This window comes from Pantherophis guttatus, chromosome 7, assembly GCF_059756535.1.
Source record: "Pantherophis guttatus breed Tessera chromosome 7, ASM5975653v1, whole genome shotgun sequence".
NCBI lineage: Eukaryota > Metazoa > Chordata > Lepidosauria > Squamata > Colubridae > Pantherophis > Pantherophis guttatus.
In genome coordinates this window covers 29,826,734-29,845,371 of record NC_142069.1, presented here as the reverse complement: position 1 = coordinate 29,845,371, position 18,638 = coordinate 29,826,734, and the positions used below count along the sequence as shown (strand labels likewise).

The following is an 18,638-nucleotide window of genomic DNA, read 5'->3' as shown; positions in this document are numbered from 1 at the left end:
TTCGTTTTACATTTTATTTTAAACCCTAAAATTACAAAGACAGCTAAATCTTCCTTGCACAAAATTACACATACAAAGTAAAATGAACAATCAGATATCAATCCTATAAGAATTTTCTTTTGTTTAAACATAAGCATACTTAATTTTTAAAATCTGGAGTACTTAAAATTATGTTTTCCACTCCCCTCTTGGGGAAAAACATTCCAAACCTTAGCAATAATTGTATACAGCTTCCTAGATTCAATATTGGCTACGTTTGTGTTATCTATTATCCCCTAACATTTGTTCTTCCTCCCTTACCCTCAAAAGACCATCATTAAAAAGTGACGGTCGGGAGGAATCTTGTAGATTATACTCCTTATATAAAAGTTGTAATTTTAGGTGGCAGACACTGCAGAATTGGGAGGCATCCAAATTCCAATAGCAGGTAATGGATCGCTTTTGTAACACTTTCTCTTGAAATTGCCAGAACCAGATGGTGGTCAGAGTCTGTGTACACACCCCCTCCTGATTATTTCTATTCTCTTTTGAGGAACAGAAATGTGGCCAACATGTACAAATATTAAAGAGGGAGAAATTCAAATATTTGCAGTATTTTTCACTGACCCCATTTCAATCTTCCCTGTAAATAGCACAGTCCCCCTCTGAAAGAATGAAGTCAGTGGAAAGCTTATTAACCTCAACCAATCCAGCCTTCACTAGGTCTAGAAACAATCATCCACCATATTAACTAAATTGGAAGCTTATTCATCCATGATAAAACAAAGTTGTTTTTCTTAATAGACAGTTACAATGATCAGTTGTGGGTATATTCAGTTGAGGAGATCCAATTAAAGAAGGCCCACCCATAATACATCCCCTCCATCAAATATTTCTCAAATCTTCCTCCAAAAATAAGAACACCAAGATTTCCCTCATTAATCTTCCCTCATGCTTAGACACATGTATTGCATACCTTAATAGAGAAGGGAAATAAAATAATGACATAAAAATCTTTCAAATTACAATAGAAAAACAAAACCAAACCCCCAATGTAGCTTCCATATGAATATTTTTTTAAAAGTATAGGGCAAGAATTGTTCAGTCTTTATAAAGCTGCAATAGAAATGAGTAGAGAATAAAGAAGAAATCTATTTACAGAATAGAGGTCAAGAAGAAGTTCCAAGAACGAAGTCCCAAACTTGCCCCTCACTTTTTCTTGGTTGACTTCTTTGCACTGGACTTTGCTTTGGGTTTGGAGGCTTTTGCTTTTTTAGGCTTGGAGGCCTTCACCGGCTTGGCCTTGACAGTCTTTGGTTTCTTGGCTTTCTTTGGAGCAGGTGCTGGCTTCTTTTTGGCTTTCTTTGCTGCAGGCTTAGGCTTTTTGGCCGGTGACTTGGCAGCAGCTTTCTTGGGCTTAGCGGCTTTCTTGGGTGTTGTAGCCTTCTTGACTTCCTTTTTGGCCTTCTTGACTGGAGCCTTCTTGGGTTCATCACTCTTGGCCAGGCGGAAGGAACCTGAAGCCCCGACACCCTTGGTCTGCTTTAGGACACCTGTTGTGACCAACCGCTTGATGGACAGTTTGATTTGGGAATCTGCATTCTCCCCTACCTTGTAGTGGCTCTTGATGTATTTCTGGATAGACTGGCGTGAAGAACCAGCCCGGCTCTTTTCAGCTTGGATGGCGGCCACAATCATGTCAGAGTACTTGGGGTGGTCCGTGGACTTCTTGACTGCCTTGGCCCGCTTGGGTTTGGCAGCAGGTGCCGTGGTAGAGTTTTCAGTCATCCTGCTGCGCAGTCTCCTTTCAGAAAGACAGGTCTGGTGTCCAAGCCACCGGTCTTGGGGCTGGTCCTAAACTTTCTTTAGACACGTGGGGACTTCTTCCCAGCAGCTTGCGTGGTACAGAAGATCCTGCTGAGATGTACTGAACTTTCGCCAACAGTTTCTCTGACAGGAGTTCTTTTTTAATGTCCAAGGAGGATGTCACCTCCTGACAGTCTTTCCAGGCAGCTGGTGGCAGGGTGTGGTCAGGACAGTCTTCTTCGGGAATGCCCCTTCCTGAGAAGCAGCTCTGGCTAAGGCCTTTTTGCTTCACCAGTCTTTTCAAGAAAGCAGGTGTCTGCACCCAGGCTTGGGGACTGCTTTGTGCCCAAGCCCAGCTCCTGCTTGCCTTCTTTTTTTCTCTCTCTCTGGGACTCAATTCCCCACCTCTTCTGACAGCTTCTGCTGCGCCCTGCCTCCGCTTCTTGCTCTGTGTCTGGCTCTCTAGGCAGCAGCCGGCGCATCCGGGTATTTAGCGCTCAGGCGCGGACCGCGGTGAGGACAGGGTTGCTGGCTGCCTGTTCAGGCCCCGAATGGCGCCGCGCCGCCGACATCTGTGTTTCTTCCGCCGCCTAAAGCGGCTTTTTCCCGCTTCTCCCCGTGGCTCTTGGATTCCGCACCACTGCCGTCGGCTGCTCCGGTCCTTCAGCTCTTGGTCCCCGCGGCCGGCTCCCTCTGCAGCCGTCCTCCGCCGCTTCAGGGCGCCCCAAACGGCGCTGGGTGCGAGTGGGGCGCCTCGACATTTCCCCTTTGCTCCCCCCTAGCGAAGCAGCCGAGGGGAGCCCAGCCAAGAGGGAAAGCGGCCAGCAAGAGGCACCCCTGGGCCAATGGGAAACCCCTGTTCCGGCACTCCAAGAGCCCCAAGAGCCGCGCGGGGAGCCCTGGAGCAGACCCCAACTAACACAGGGAGCCCCGAGCCAGCCGAGACTCAGCTAAGACCTGGCCAGGAAGGGTGGGGGGAGCGGCTCCCCCCGGGTTGGGGGTGTCTGTGGGGGGACCCTCGCCCCCCATGCTGTGGGTCCCGTCCTCCAGCCGCCCCCTCCCCAAGTCCTAGCGCTGAGAAAACTTTCCTTTTTGTTAGATGGGAAGTTTGCAGCCATCCCCTCCCCCAAGGTCCACCTGGCAGCCCCCTGCTTGGAGTTGGGGGGCACCTAGCTTGGGGACGCATCTGGATCTTCCTTTTGACTTCGGACGAAGAGGGGCAGAGTGGGGTCCTTCTTCACTCGCCCCCCGTTACCCCAAAACGCACTTCATTGCCTGCAATGGGATCAAAATAATAAGTATGTATCTACATAAGAGGGAAAGGGGAGGGGGACACAACACCCCCATTGCCTAAGTACCCCACTGTCGACTTATCTCAGACACCTCTCATCACTCCCCAGCTCAACTTGCCTCCGTGCCCCCGGCCCCCCGATTTGTTTTGTCCCCCACTAAAAGACAGTGGAGATTTATACGAGCTGTTGTTTGGGCTTTTCAAGGTGGAGCCTCTCCTCTTACTTAAAACACTTTCTCAACCTAAATTCCCGAGAAGCGAAGGGGTAAAAGGCGACAGGGGCTTGAAGAACCATTTTCCTAAATGAATTAACCCTAATTTGCCAGCCTTGGCGGAGGGCTTAACTGTTGGAAGACTACATGTACGTGCAATCGCCATCTTGCTGGAAGAACTGAGGTTGTTTTTTCCCCCTTCTCCCCTCTTAGGAGTGTTGTTGTTGTTGTTGTTAATAAAGAAATTAATGAAAAGCGTCGTGGCTGCAACCTGAAAGACTCGGAGCTGCTAAGTGTCAGTTTGTGGTATCGGAAAAACTCGGGAGGAAAAGTTAAAAAAAAAGCGCGCCTCTGAATACTTTTTAAAAAGGGGGGAATTATAAGATCTAACTGGCATCCTAGCAACATGGAGAATATCACCCAAAAAACACGTCCAGGTAGATTCGCACCTTTCCCCGTTTCCAAAATACCCCGTCGCTTCTCAGTTCCAAAAACCGAGTTAGCAATATGTTTGTGTTTTGTTTTAAGCATAAAACCATGAGATGCAGTTATATGGCAGCAGTAGAATGCGAATAATAAAACGTCAGCACCTTTGCAATGCCTGCGTCTTTTCTCTTGGGAAGCTTCCTTAGGTTCTTTCAAAAAAGAAGGGGGAAGCAGGCGTTCTTCGACTTGGAGAAAGTAAAGACCCCCGTTGCATGGGGGGAGGACGGGGGGGTGTTTAAGGACAGATAAATAGAGTTAAACCACAAGGCAGCTTTTTCTACTCTTTCTAACTCCCGATGTTGCTGGGCGACTTCCAAATAAGTTGATGGCTATAGAGGGGTGGGGAAGGGCCTTGGCTCCAGCCCCCGGCCCGTCTCTCTCGATTTAATTGCTTTGACTTCGACATCGCGGAAAAAGATTGGGATTACTAATCTTATTGTTTTGTCAAATGATTAGGCTCTAGGATCATTAATCTCTATCCTTTATCACTATCTCAGTATCATGCACATTATTGAAAATAAATATTGTTTTTTTTAAATATCCAGGCTACTTTTAATTTGAACATTGGGTGTGTGTGTGGGGGGGGGGGAAACACACTCGTTAAATTTTTCTTTTAAGGCTGCCTTTTCCCTTGACTCATACCGAAAAACTGCGAGGAACGTAATAGGGGAACAGATTGCGCCAGTAGATTAAATTTCCAATTTACCCGTATTCCAGGACTGTAAATGGCTGGAGGATGTACAAAACTAATCGGTGCGATCGAAGGTTACTTACAGGATTCACAAATGATATAAAAAGTAAAAAAAATGTTACACAAAATTCTAAAGTATGTTTCCCCGAAAGTTAAGAAATATTTAATTTATTGAAATTATAAAGTTGGATTCTGCTGCTTTAGTGTTTATTACGAGCCAAGATCTCAGGAAAGTAGTTTTGTATGAGCCGCGTATGATTTACTAAAGAATTTTAAAGGACTGCGATAAGGGCCAGCGATTAAACAGCCCAATGGGATGTAAGTGCGTTGACAGTTCTCTGTTGACAATAGCAATAGTTTCTTTGAAGAGCTCTCAGCAATCAGCTGATTAATTCTTACCGAGCGAAAGGAATCAGTGGTTTGTATGGCTAAAGGCCACCGTACAACGTGAGAGCAATGCTTTGTGGGAAATGTAGTCGGAGAAGGCTTCTCCCTTATTGATAGCGCAACGTTGGGAGGATCCAAGAAATAGGAATGTTATTCCTCTCTGCAATTCGTCTCTGACGGCGACTGTTTAATGCTTCTGGGTGGTCACACACGCTTCCTCTTCGGCACAGACTACATGCATCGCCGAAAAGAGGCTAGCCCCCCTTTCCTTTGTTTCCCATAGCCAGAGATGGATACTGGACGCACATGCCGTTCGCTTCCTCAGTTGCTTTACGACAAAAAATGAGTTTAATTTCGGCGTCATCCTTTAAGGACCCCTTCGGCTGCTTTAGAAAGGCATTGCGACGGGGGCGGGGGGGGGGGGAACCGGTTACGAAATAAATGAGAGAATGAAGGAATGGCCAGATTGGGGGACGCATACACGGATCTCTTTGCAACGACAATGATTTTTTCAGACGACAGGTGACAATTTTTAGTAGGGTTTCCTTAAGATGAATTTTAGCTATTTAAAAGCCAGCCGTATCTTACAAATATAATTCGCAAGAGGTATATTTTCCCTTACATGGCTTTTCATGGCTGTGTTAATGCGACAAATTGATTCACAACCACCTTTCAGCCAGAGGGATCTGCAATTCAAGTCCATGCGATTAGCATATGGTTGATTTGGACAGAGTAAACCATGGTTAATCAAAGTAAGGCTGGAGAACCAAAAATACAGTCCTTACCTGAATTCCAGTATATATGCTAACTATATTCTCTTGGTTCAGTCAAGGTCGTTTTTAGAGGGAGATGTTTTAAATAGCTGTGAAATGTGTTTTTCTTACAAATGAAATTACATCATACATGAAATTGCTGATTATTTTAAAACTGGCCTTATCATTTTGCCATTCCTTGTGAATGAGAAGCATGATATGCCAGTTATTATAGAAGGGTGCTGTGTGTATGAGAGAGAGAGAGGGAGAGGGAAAGGGAGAGAGAGAGAGAATGTTATGAACTTACTGGAATTGTCTCATGAAAAAAAACATGGATAAAGCCATGCATGTTAAAAAATTATGTATCTCTGCTTGTTTTATATGGGAAAGGGAGACCAATTGTGGGCTAATTAAATTGCATGATGGAATGGTAGTATGATGGTCTTAATATTTTTTTAAATTCTGAAAGTTGATCCTGTGTAATATAATTAATACAGATTATACTAAATGCAGAGCTTTTTTTTAAAAAAAGCAAATTGAGTGGGAGAATATCTGAGAGTAAGAGCATAATTTTTGGAATATTTACTACTGATAACAGCATTTTAACAAAATTCAAAACACTTATATATTATACATTTTTATAACAGATTTGCAAGAATAGAATGTCTGCATACTTTAAATAGTTTGCAAATAACCTTTGCATTCAGAGTGATATCACTGATGTAGAGGGCTCAGCATGATAGGAACAGAGAAATAAGTTCAAGTTATAAAGTAGCCCATTATGATACAAAAACTGGGTGATTTGGGGTCAAGTTCAAAATCAAGTTTGGACATTTTTTAACACTATGTTTCCCAAACCTTGGTAATTTCCCAAAATTGAGTAAAAGTGGTTTTACTTTAGGTGACAACACACAAATCTATTACTCAATCACAAGTAGGACATTTAAATTGACTTAAAATGGTTTATCTATATTGGTAAAAAGGATTTTCTGGTAAACCGTTTTGGATTATGAAGGAAAAAGTTTGGGGAGCACATTGTAACTGCTGTAAATATGTAGTTGTATTCCTACTTGAGGGATGTATAGAGCCTCCACATTGAGCCCAGTATCTGGTGATTTTATGACATGTTTTCTTGGCAACAATAGAGAAGTGGGGGGTTGTTTTCTTCTGAGATGTTTTTTTGCCATTTGAGTCTGCCATTCTGGGATTTCCTGATAATGTCCCATTCAATTACTAAATAGGCCACGTCTTCTGAGCCAGCCAAGTTCAACTTGATGCTACCAATTTATTGAAATAGTCACTCACTAAGTAACAGGAACATTAGTAGTTTATCTAATCATGCAACAAGCATGGATAGATTTTATAGTTACTGTTTCTTTAATTAAATAATGAAAAACTACATTTGCAGAACAGAATAAAACAGACGAATTTAGGAGTGGAAATTTTTTCTTGTTGCTATTGCCAAATAATTCGGAGTCAAGTATTTGATGATCTATTGCAAGTCATCCAAAATATAAATAAAGCCTCCCCCTCCCCATATTTCTCCCTTAAAGGTTTATAAGATTAAGAGAGAAAATAGGGAAAGTACTTTGAACCTCCAAAGAGCATTAAGTGCCAAGAATGATAATATAAGAAGAGGAAGCGTCAACCTTTTGGGAATGCAAAATGGTTCAACATTTATACCTTCTGCTGCCAAGCAAAAACCACACATTTCTGTAGACAATGATTTTATTAAGTTAACTCTGCAGAAATAAAAGAAAATCAGCCGCCTTCATTGTTTGGCTCTGGCAACATCAGCAGTAAAATTTCTCCCCATGAGAACATATTAGTTGAATCCAACTTTTGGGGAGGAAGACTCAATGGGATGCGCAGACATTTAATCCACATTTTTAAAAAAAATCTTCCGTTGTTCTGAAACAATTGCTACTCATAGGTCCTAAACATAAACTCTGTATGGTCTTTGGACAAACCATTGACAATGTAACTAATACAACATTCTTTCGGCACAGCATATCTCCAACATGGATGCTGTGAAGCAACACTGTACAACCTGAAGTTGAGGGTTTTGTGATTTTGTTTCTCCATTTGGAAGAAAACTGAAAGCAGATAAATACTTTTAATGTAAATACAGCTAAATATTTGGGAGAAGGAACAATTAGATCTAAAGGAACTTTAGGGAGAAATATCTGGTCCGTCTTTGTGGTTAACTGCTGGGAAACTTAAGTATAAGATTTTAAAACATATCCCCAACCCCATCCCCCAAAATATAAAAATTATTTTCATGTATAGAGTCCCAAAAAGGTGCTAGTGGTAGGATCCAGCCCATAACATGCCCAAGTGATGCAGATGCATGTGATGGCTATTTGGTAAAGTCTCGCCCAGTGCTCCTGGAAAGGAATGCTGCTTTCTTCTCTGAAATGGCGCATCGAAAAGTAACTAACCTATGGAACAAAGAAAGAAGTAGAATTAAGAACATTAAATTATGTTCAAAAAGTGTATCTTTGCTACATAGGACTTGTGGCCATGCTAATAGTAATGAAAGATGGAAGTCTAAAACATTTAAAGTGTCTTGGTGATGACAATTTATATATTGTAGCTATAACATCCTTGGCTTGTAAACTTATTTTAGATGCAGAATGAAAGTGAGCTGGAGTAGACAATACAGTAGCAGTGACCAACCTATGGCTTTCAACCTGATTTCATGGAGCCTTCTACAAGCAGTTTGTTTATGCATTTGTCCTCTGGCATACAGAAGAGGGGAGGAGAGAGAAGAGAAGGAAAAGGAGAAAGATTTTGAACACTGTGAAGCAATCAGCAAGATAGCCAATACAAGGTGCATCTCTGCTGTTGGGAGATAAAAGGGGCCCCAACGCCTTCTGCCTTTGCAGCTTGGCTAGTTCCACTTTACACAACATGCGTCTTTAATGCAAATGAGTCTTTTATACCAATATTGTTGTGCAGCATCTCTTTCTCTTCTAGGGCTGCCATGGCCAGGCGCAGATGCTCTTTCAAATGTTCAATCTCTCGTTCTGACCGTTGCTTGATGTGATTCAGCTCCAGGTAGATATCATGGTACTTCCCTGAGGCAAACTTCTTGTCCTGCATGGGGAAGGAAGTACCATTGTCCAGAAAGAATAGAAACCAAGGATACAAATGAAAGACATTGGCATCTTCTGAGGTGAAGTACATGTTATTAATTATACAATAGGCTCAAATTATGGAATCTTTTGTGCTGGAGGTTTGTTGCTGAATAAAATTAACAGTGGTATATGATTGCAACAAAGCATGTATAAGAATAAATGCTGAGCAGATAGCTCGGTATTGAATGGAACTTAAGACAGGGATTTTGGATGTTTTCCTGGTTGTTTAATGTATTTATGGACTTATAAAGATGTTAGAACAGGGGTATCAAACTTGCAGGTTGTTGGCTGGATGCATCACATGCTGGCTACGCCCACCCATGTTTTAGTGAAGAGGGAAAAGTCGCAATACGTCATATGACAATGTGATGCAAGTTTGACACCCCTGTGTTAGAAGAATACTGGGCATGAACCAGAATATGCAGATGATATTGTGTTGGATGAGAAGTTGAATGATTAGAAGTGAATGTTAGATATGAAGTGAATGTTAGATGCACAATCTAACACAAAGGTAGCTGTGGTAACAGAGAAAATAACAGGGAAAATAGACTCAATGTTTGCAAGTAGTACATAAATGGCAAAAAGTAAGGCAAATAGATGATCTGTACACCAATATTGTGGAATATTAGTTAAAGATGGGAACCTGGATAGAAAAATTTTAAGATGTGCAAATGCTTCTAGAAAAACAGTAGATAGGTCTATTCCAAGAAGTGAATGTTCATCAGAAGACAACAGCTGTATATTTAGCATGCTTTTGCCCACTTTTTTAATGTTAGGTATATCACAAGAGAAATATAAAGTTGAATGCAATGTAATATGATAAAATGAGATCAAGGTGAATTAAGAATGAATGTGGGCTGAATATTAAGTAAGTGACTAATATGAAAGAAATGTATTAGTCAATCATAAACAAAGAGAATCAAATTATATAAAAAAAATGAAATAAGTTGAAAAGAATGACTGAGAATTTATAGAGAATTGATATCCTCAAAAAGGAGAGCCTAACAATTTAAAGAATAAAGGCAGAGTATAAAACGAGGCATGGATATGATGGAAGCAAAAATGATTTGCCAGGGCAGAAAGCTATGGGACAATACAGAGAATTTGATTTGGTGCAAAACGGCTTTAGCTGGGCTTCCTTTTCTCCCTGATGCCTTTAATTTCTTTAGCTTTCTACTTTTCTGTTCTTTGGATAACACTGCATACTGTTAGAGGGAATGGAGTGATCGGTTTCCACCTATGCGTGGATGCACTTCTCCTTGCAAACCAGGAACTCTGATTTGCTTTTAGAAATCTACCTTCTGCATCATTTGGAGTTCATCCCTCAGACACTGGACTTCTTGTTTCTGATACTGGAGTTCATTCTCCTTCACCCGGAGAAGCACCTTCAGAAGAAAGATGGAAAAGGTTAGGGTTAGGGACACAATTCAGGACACAATTGTCTACTATCGAAATCACTTTCAATGTGGCAAGATAGAATAGAATAGAATTCTTTATTGGCCAAGTGTGATTGGACACACAAGGAATTTGTCTTGGTGCATATGCTCTCAGTGTACATAAAAAAAAAGATACGTTCATCAAGAATCATAAGGTACAACACTTAATGATGGGTGAGATAATGCCTCAGAAGAGAGCAAAAATTAGGTTGCCCTTAGAATAAAATGATGTCTGACACAAAGCAGGAAATTAATAGTGTTCATGAACAAATTGATTTTCTATGGCTTGGTTCACCTAACCTGATCAACCATGTTTGTTCAACCATACCTTATTGTTTGGTAGATTTCTTTTTAAAAAAACTTTAGAAGTTTGACAAAAATCCAAATTATCCTTTTTTATTTTCTTTATGTCCTTGATTACCATTTCTACCAATTGTCTTGAAGAAACATTAAATTGGCTCATCTATCATTTCCCCAATCTCCATTTTAAAAGAGCTATTTGTTGCCGCAAAAGCTGTGTGCATCTGCTTCTAGATTCAGCAGACATTTCTTTTCAGACACAATGCTAGATAGCCAAATTATACCTGAAACAAAAGAAACTGCAAAATTTGACAAGCAAAAAGTATTAGGCGACAAGCAACCTTCCCTCCTTACCTCTAGCTCACAAGAACTCTTCTCATTGTGTGAAGCACCATCACGTGAGCCCCGAGCAGCAATGAAGTCTCGTAACTGGCCAATCTCTTCTGACAGACGCTTCTGCAACTCCTGGAAGAATGAGGATGAAATAGTTTAACATATTCATCAAATGTAACAGGTGGAGGAAGCCTTTTTGAAGCTGGTAATTATTTAAACATTTTTCCAATAATTGAGAGCCATGGAGGGAATACACTTGATAACGTCCTCAAGGGAGAGAGATTGTTTCTGGCTTTGCCACTTCAATTTCTTAACTTTTAAAGTTATTAAAAGATGAGTTACATATAGCAAAAGCATGGCTGTCTAACTTCTTATATTGACAAAAGACTCTGGACAATTGCTACCATTTTCAATCGTGCAGCCTTGAGAAGAAACATCTTAGGCTGCATGTTGCCAGGGCTCTCTCCAAAGCTTGTCTTTCCAGAGCTCAATAGTGTTTGCTATTCTATTGCTCAACTTGACTCGGCATCCTAGGGATTCCAAACAGATCTATGGTTGACATCACAAAAATGGTTGCTAAATCTTCCAGAATTAGTTGCTAAGACAAGGACCACCAGGTAAGAAGAATGGCAAGCTCACTGGTATGTAAATTTAATTTGAATTTTAAATTAAAGAGATTGTCCTACTTTCATGAATGTTACTTTGCTCTGTCATTGTTCCTTCCCTCAGAATTTCTGCTATTTGGCAGCACCACCAGCCCTTGCCTGGTTTTGCCGAAGCAGGTCTTTCCCCTCCTGTTGACAACGCTGCAGCATTTGTTCCTGTTCTTCTGCCTTCTGCACCAGGCCCCCGATCTGCAGGCACTTCTGGGAATACTGTTCTGAAAGCACTTGCAACTCCCGCTTCAGAGACTCCACATCAGACCTGCAGCAGATACCAGGATTTCATCATCAACACCATCTAAGTTTTCTCTGCTAGTCTTCCCCCTGTCTGGTCTGTCCCCTCCAAAATAAGAATCTTATTTTGCAAATCCTGAACAAAATGTGACCGTTGTGACACAGAAGCCGGTTGAGAGGATAATCTATACCAGGGGTGTCATACTGGATTTCTTCGAGAAATGGATCAGCATTGTAGTTCTCCATGGGCAGGTGGGGGGTGTGGGGAGCGGGGAGCCAGAATAGACGCCTCCTGCAGCACCTTGCCAGCCAAAATGGGCCACGCAGGAGTCTCGTGAGGCCTCCACATGGCTGTTTTTGGCCGGCAGAGTGCTGCTGGAGGCCGGGGAGACTGAAAATGGCTCGCACAGGGGCTGCACACACACACACACCTGTGACCCATTTGGGCCAACAGAGGCACCGCGGGCCGGTCTTTTGATATTGCCAGGCTGGCCCCGCAGGCCAGATTTAAACACCCCACAGGCTGGATCTGGCCCACAGGCCTTGATTCTGACACCCCTGATCTATATAAATACTATCATCCCCATTTCCAGGTCTGATATGCTTAGGCATCTTTTTGAGTTGCCAGAGTTCCTTCTCTAGGCTATCTATGATGCAAAAGGGCCTTAATGGTCCTATTTAATCTATCTTTCTGACCTATCTTTCCATCTGTTGAAAGAATACAAGCAATGGCTTCTAGTGAAAACTGAAAGCACAAGATCAATAGCTTTTCCTATAAAAGGGTTGCATTTAACGAAATGAGCTAGAGGGGATGCATCCCAAATGCACACGGGGGCTGGGTCAAAGGAAGACATACTGTAAAGGTAGGACAAAAACTGAATTTGATCCAAATGAATTTAAATGAACACACAAATTAATAGCACTACTCTCCAGCTACTTTATATTTTTCTTTTCTATATTACTCTTAAAATCGATGGCAAAGTCAATTTGCTCCCAAAACGCACCCAAAGATTTTCATCAAATGCTACAGCAATCAACATTTTGATAGATACAATTATATCTCCTATCTTAATTCACAAGTCAAGATTCCTTCAATCATTTTTCAATTGTCGCTTACCGATGCTGTTGCTGGAGCGCATTTGGATCTGAAAACCCTTTCTGAAAGTTACGTGTTCTGCCCAACTCCTTGTTCATTTCTTCCCTGTGTGCCTTCTTCAGAGCTTCAATTGCTAGAGCAAAGGGAAGGGTAGGAGCAGAGAGACAGGACAAAGAAAGGATCAGTAAAATCTGCTAAACTTGTATATATCTTATATATTACCAAACTAAATTGTCTTGGAAAGGAGAAAAATCCAGTGGAAGAATTTAAGTTCTGCACTCATACATTGTATCAGGTGACAAAGAGAACATTTGTTCACTTGATGTTTAAATAATGGACATTTCAGTGGCTAGAGCTAAACACATTATATTTGAATTAAACATTTTATTTGATTGATGTTTGTGAATATTCTTTACCAAAATGTACTGCCATAGTATTAAAAGGACACTGAATTATCAGGTTATTCAATTAAATGGAGAAATCTCATATATTCCCAATTATAACTGCTAACAAATAAGGTTTTTACTTTGAGGTTTTTCTTATGTTTCTCAAAGCAATTATTTGAAGAGAAATTCACTTGCCTATTGGACTACTGGCGATGGCGAATTAAAGACAGTTCCACAAAAGTGGTGCTTACAGCCTAGAGTAAGGAACCGGTAAATAGACCAGTTCCTTGGAACCTCTCTGCACAACGAGAGGTTGGGAGATTGGCCACATGTGCTCTGGACAGCAGCTCCTCATGAGGAGATTGCAGGACAGCAGGTTTCCTTGGGTTGGAGCGCCAGGAGATTAGAAGATCAGCCATCTTGCCTGCAACCATGATGCGAGTCTTTTAAAGGACACTAAGTTTGTAAACTTCTCTTTCTAATCACTTTGACAAATTGCCTATTAACCATCTTAAAACTATTAAAGACTTCTGAAACTAGAAATATGAAATCTTCATTAGGGGAGTTTATCTTGATTCAGAAGATTCTTAAATATAAAATTGGAGCCAAGAGTCTTCCTTTCAGGTTTGATGGACAAAGAACTTGAAAAAAAAATTGCAATTATATATGTTTACAGCGGCAAGAACCTTATATGCAGAAAGATGGATAGACACACTAATTTCCACAATGGAAGAGCAGATGATAACAATGATGGAGTTAGGGGTGTTGGCAAAACTGTTTTAATTAAAGAGAAGAATTTATCTAATTTTAGTTCTGCTTGGGAACCGCTTCTGGACTTTTTACTTGAAACTGGGAAAAAAACGATACTTTAATTTTAGGTTTTGATTAGTAGAATAATTTTCTTATTATAGGAATAGCTTGGAAGGTTCTGAAATGTAAAGCAAAAGGTTGAGATTATAATTTTTTTTTTGTATCTTACTGCACTGAGCAAATCGGGAGTCACTACTTTTTTCTTCTTTCTTTGCACTTCTCTTTCTGTCAGTTTTCTAACTTTTGTTTCTTTTTGTATTTTTATCTTATGGTATTTAATAAAATGTATTTAAAAATAATGATTTATTACAAAAGGAATTTGAATTGTCTAAAAATGCTGGATGGCAGTATATATCTAATTAAAACATCTGCTGATTTTACAGTTTGATTTGGATATATCAGATCTATAGCTCCTAAAGATTAACACCACTGAAATGCATTTTAGATTACAAATAACTAAAAAATATTTTTAAGATGGACATCGGCATGCCCAATGCTAATAAATCAACAGCTGCAAGTTCAAGCTATTAAAAAGCATGACCTAGAAAAAGGGGAGAAATCCAGTTCAATGAATCCAGCCCTGCTATTTCCAGGAGTCAGGGCAGTAGAGGAACAAGACACCATAGCAAGAATCCATACTGTTTGAAGCTCCCTAACAAGGACTAATGAAAAATGAAGTAACAGCTCTCCCAAATTCTCTAGTAAGATCTCTATTAAGAATGTTCTAGCGTTGTTGATTATGAGCCTGAGTGGCACAGCAGACTAATGCTACTGTTAAAGGTAGTATTTAGCTTCCAGCTGCCTGCAATTACTGCGAGTTCAATTCTCACCAGGCTCAAGTTGACTCAGCCTTCCATCCTTTCTAAGGTAGGTAAAATGAGGACCCGATTTGTGGGGGCAATAAGCTGACTTTGTATAAAATATACAAAAGTATGAAGGCTATTGCTTAACGCCTTGTAAGCTGCCCCGAGTCTTTGGAGAAGGGTGGCATATAAATTTTTTTTAAAAAATTATAAGATATCTAATGTAAATTCCCTTTAAATTTCCCAACCTTTGGTTTCTCCTCCCCTTTTATTCTCTTTTGTTCTCATTCGTGTTGTCAAGACTTATCTTCTGCTTGTTTGAAAATATTGCTGTGGTTGACAACCATATTTTCCTAAAATTTTACATGCTCTGTCCTTGGCATTTAAAGGGATAACTACAGCCTGTGGAGTACAATTGTTTTTGATGCTTACTTGTCTTCTGCCAAAGTACATGCTCTGCCTCTCCTCATCGAGAGAGGGCAGCACCACATGATTTTAACTATTTAGGAGAAAAAAATGGAATTCACTAACAAAACAAATATGTACCAAGTATTATGCATGGGTCATTAAAAAATTGCTTTGTTATAGAGAAAAGACTATATTCTGAATCTACTTTCTTGGATTGATGGCAAGTACTTTCTGCTTTTGAACTGGCTGGCTATTGTCAAACTATTCACTAAGTCTGCCTGACTATTACTATTAATCTTCTCATCGTTCTTATTACCCATCCCCTCCCACTTATGGCTCTATGACTGTAACTTTGTTGCTTGTATCCATATGATTTATATTGTTTCCTAGTATGATTTGATTCTTATTGTACCCTATGACTATCATTAAGTGTTGTACCTTATGATTCTTGATGAACGTATCTTTTCTTTTTATGTACACTGAGAGCATATGCACCAAAGACAAATTCCTTGTGTTTCCAATCACACTTGGCCAATAAAGAATTCTATTCTATTCTATTCTATTCTATTCTATTCTATTCTATTCTATTCTATTCTATTCTATTCTATTCTATTCTATTCTATTCTATTCCATTCTATTCCATTCCATTCCATTCCATTCTGGAAAACTTTTATCAGCATGACTGGACAATGTTTTTAATATTTAAAAAATAGATGGCTAGAATACATATCTGCATTTTCTTCTTTTTTATATTATATATAGGAAGAAAAATAAACATTACGGCTTAGTTTTATGAGTGTCATGTAAATTCTACCTGCAGCCGTTGCAGCTGCCTCTTCAGACAAAAGACGCTCTTTTTCCTGCCGCAACCGCTCCATCTCCCACTGGTGATGCCGCTGTACTTCTGTCATGACCTGTTGATGGGAATTTTCCATCTCTGCTAAACTGCGCTCACATGCCTCCTAGAGGAGGATGGGGGAGAGAAGAACGGAAAAGCACATTTTATGTGATGAATCAACAAGAAATGCATCTCTGTTTGCCATAGGGGAGCACTGGGAACAGATAACCACAAAAAAAGTTAACAGGGACTTAACACATGAAAAAGAGGGACACAAAAGCATCTGCACCAGGCAGCTTTATCAGGTTACATATTAAGCCAATGGAAAGGCTATGTTAAAATTCAGTTTTAATTGACCAATCAAGGCATATATAATTCTGAGGACATTACAAACCATGAAGTAGAAGTCCTATGTTTGGCCTGACATGGGGACAACAAGGACAGGAAAGCATCAGTATATCTGCTCACACTGTGTTGGTAGAAGATCTCCCAATAACCCCTACTGGAGAAGGACAGGTTTGATGGTTTTCTGTCAGACTCCCATGACAGCAAAATCATGTGCAGATAAGATTCCTTCCATTTACTCAGATCTTGTTTCCCCATCAGCAGAATCCAATTAGATAATTGGGGCACTGTCTTGCAAGTTTTCCTGTGATTCTTTTGATCTTGTGGACTCTGAGGGTATGGACAGCATGCTAGAAGGCATAAGATCTGCTGTCTTGTTTCCTTCAGGCAGTTCGGGGAATCAACAGCTGGCCTAAGGAGGTAGTTAAGGACTTTGAGGGATGGGGGTGACAAGTACCTTCTGTTTCAAATGGTCATTGCTTGATCTGAAAGATATACAACTTCTATTGGACCCAACCTTCTTGCTTTGAAAGTTCTGAAGAATTATGATTTTAGAGATCTTGTATAGAATATCTCAATCCTTTAGGTCACAGTTCAGACCTGGATGTGGGATGGAGACTATCGCATTATGCTGTTTGGGACATGGATGGTGAGAATACGGTCCTCCTGGTCCTGTTAGATTTCTCAGTGGTATTTAATTTTCTGGACCGTGATTCCCCATGAGAATTGGGAACGGGGTTTTTTATTTTATCATGATTTTGCTCTTGGTTATGTAGGCACTTCCACTCCGTAGTATTGATAGGAGCAATCAAATTCTTGGCTGTTTATATATATAGGCTTTACTCTTTTGACTCATGTTATTTAATATCTATATGAATCTGGGAGAAGTCTGTTTATTCATCATCAGATATTATCAATATGCTGACAATTATACACCTCCATCTCTGGCCAGATAGGAGATGTAGGGGATAACCATACTCGATGACTGGCAGCAATAAGGCTTTGAATGAAATTAAGTGAGTAGAACAGAACAGAACAGCACAGAACAGAACTGAATTCTTTATTGGCCAAGTGTGATTGGACACACAAAGAATTTGTCTTTGGTGTATATGCTCTCAGTGTACATAAGGAGAATAAAATATATTCATCGAGAATAAAAAGATATAACATTAAGTGATAATCAAGGTTACTAATAAGCTATCAGATCGTACTAGGAAACAAATAAAAACAATATAATTGAAAGATACAAGCAACATGATTATAGTAATAAGTGGGAAGAGATAAATACTAGTAAGGAAGAGAAGAATAATAGTAATACAGTCATAGTAAATTATTTGACAGCGTTGTAGGAATTAGTTGTTAAGCAGCGTTATGGCATTCGGGAAAAAACTGTCCTTGTGTCTAGCTGTTTTGGTGTGCAGTGCTCTATAGCATCATTTTGAGGGTAGAACTTGAAACAATTTATGTCCAGGATGTAAGGGGTCTGTAGAAACCACACTTCAGCCAGATGGAACTACTGTATTTTTCGGAGTATAAGACGAACCTTTTTCCCTCCTAAAAGAGGGTGGAAATGTTGGTGCATCTTATACACCAAATACAGCCATTTTTGGCCTCCCGAAGCCCCGCCCCACTTGTTCCATTTTTGCGAAAAACAGGCCCATTTTTCACCTGATTTTTGCCAAAACAGGGGTGTTTTTGCCCTCCCCCAGCCCCCAGGAGCACTCTGCAAGCCTCCCAAACCCTCTGCACACCCCGTTTTTGTGAAAAACAGAGTGCGCAGAGGGTTTGGGAAGCCTGCAAAGTGCTCCTGAGAGCCAGGGAGGGCAAACACTTTTTTTTTTTACTTACCTCTTCGAAATCTTGGTGCGTCTTATACACCGGTGCATCTTATAGTACGAAAAATACGGTATTTATGTAGAAACCATTGGATTTGATGTTGCCTCTGTGCTCACTCGGGGTAAGAGTTACATTTCCTTTAAAGGAGCAGGTCTACAACTTTGCAGCCCTTTCTGGACCGGGACGTCTTGCGCACGGTCACTCATGCCCTTGTCACCTCCCGGCTGGACTATTGTAATGCTCTCTACATGGGGCTCCCCTTGAAGAGCACTCGGAGGCTCCAACTGGTCCAGAATGTGGCCGCGCGGGTGGTTATGGGCGCAACTCGTTGTGCCCGCGTGACACCCCTCCTGCGCAAGCTGCACTGGCTCCCAGTGGTCTTCCGGGTGCGATTCAAGGTGTTGGTT

General features: G+C 40.7%; 2 protein-coding genes and 1 long non-coding RNA gene across 7 annotated transcripts in view; 1 reads left to right on the top strand and 2 right to left on the bottom strand.

The window, feature by feature from the left end:
- On the bottom strand, nt 1-2,245 carry H1-0 (H1.0 linker histone). Its single transcript, XM_034403748.2, has one exon. The coding sequence runs from the start codon at nt 1,765-1,767 to the stop codon at nt 1,189-1,191; it is 579 nt and encodes a 192-aa protein (XP_034259639.1). The 5' UTR covers nt 1,768-2,245; the 3' UTR covers nt 1-1,188.
- A 2,680-nt stretch (nt 2,246-4,925) lies between these two features.
- Nucleotides 4,926-11,166, top strand: LOC132712579 (uncharacterized). The gene is made up of 2 exons (XR_015728883.1): nt 4,926-5,374; nt 8,234-11,166. It is a non-coding gene; the product is annotated as an uncharacterized LOC132712579 (long non-coding RNA).
- TRIOBP (TRIO and F-actin binding protein) overlaps nt 7,315-18,638 on the bottom strand; it is a 64,956-nt gene continuing 53,632 nt past the window's right edge. For all 5 annotated transcript variants that reach the window (XM_087873865.1, XM_060694554.2, XM_087873864.1 and 2 more), the window contains 7 exons: nt 16,027-16,174; nt 12,827-12,938; nt 11,578-11,737; nt 10,835-10,945; nt 10,043-10,129; nt 8,550-8,703; nt 7,315-8,045 (listed from right to left, as the gene is read on the bottom strand). In XM_087873865.1, coding sequence (XP_087729991.1) covers nt 8,041-8,045; nt 8,550-8,703; nt 10,043-10,129; nt 10,835-10,945; nt 11,578-11,737; nt 12,827-12,938; nt 16,027-16,174 — 777 coding nt within the window. In that variant the 3' untranslated portion in view covers nt 7,315-8,040. The remainder of the gene's footprint in view (nt 8,046-8,549; nt 8,704-10,042; nt 10,130-10,834; nt 10,946-11,577; nt 11,738-12,826; nt 12,939-16,026; nt 16,175-18,638) is intronic.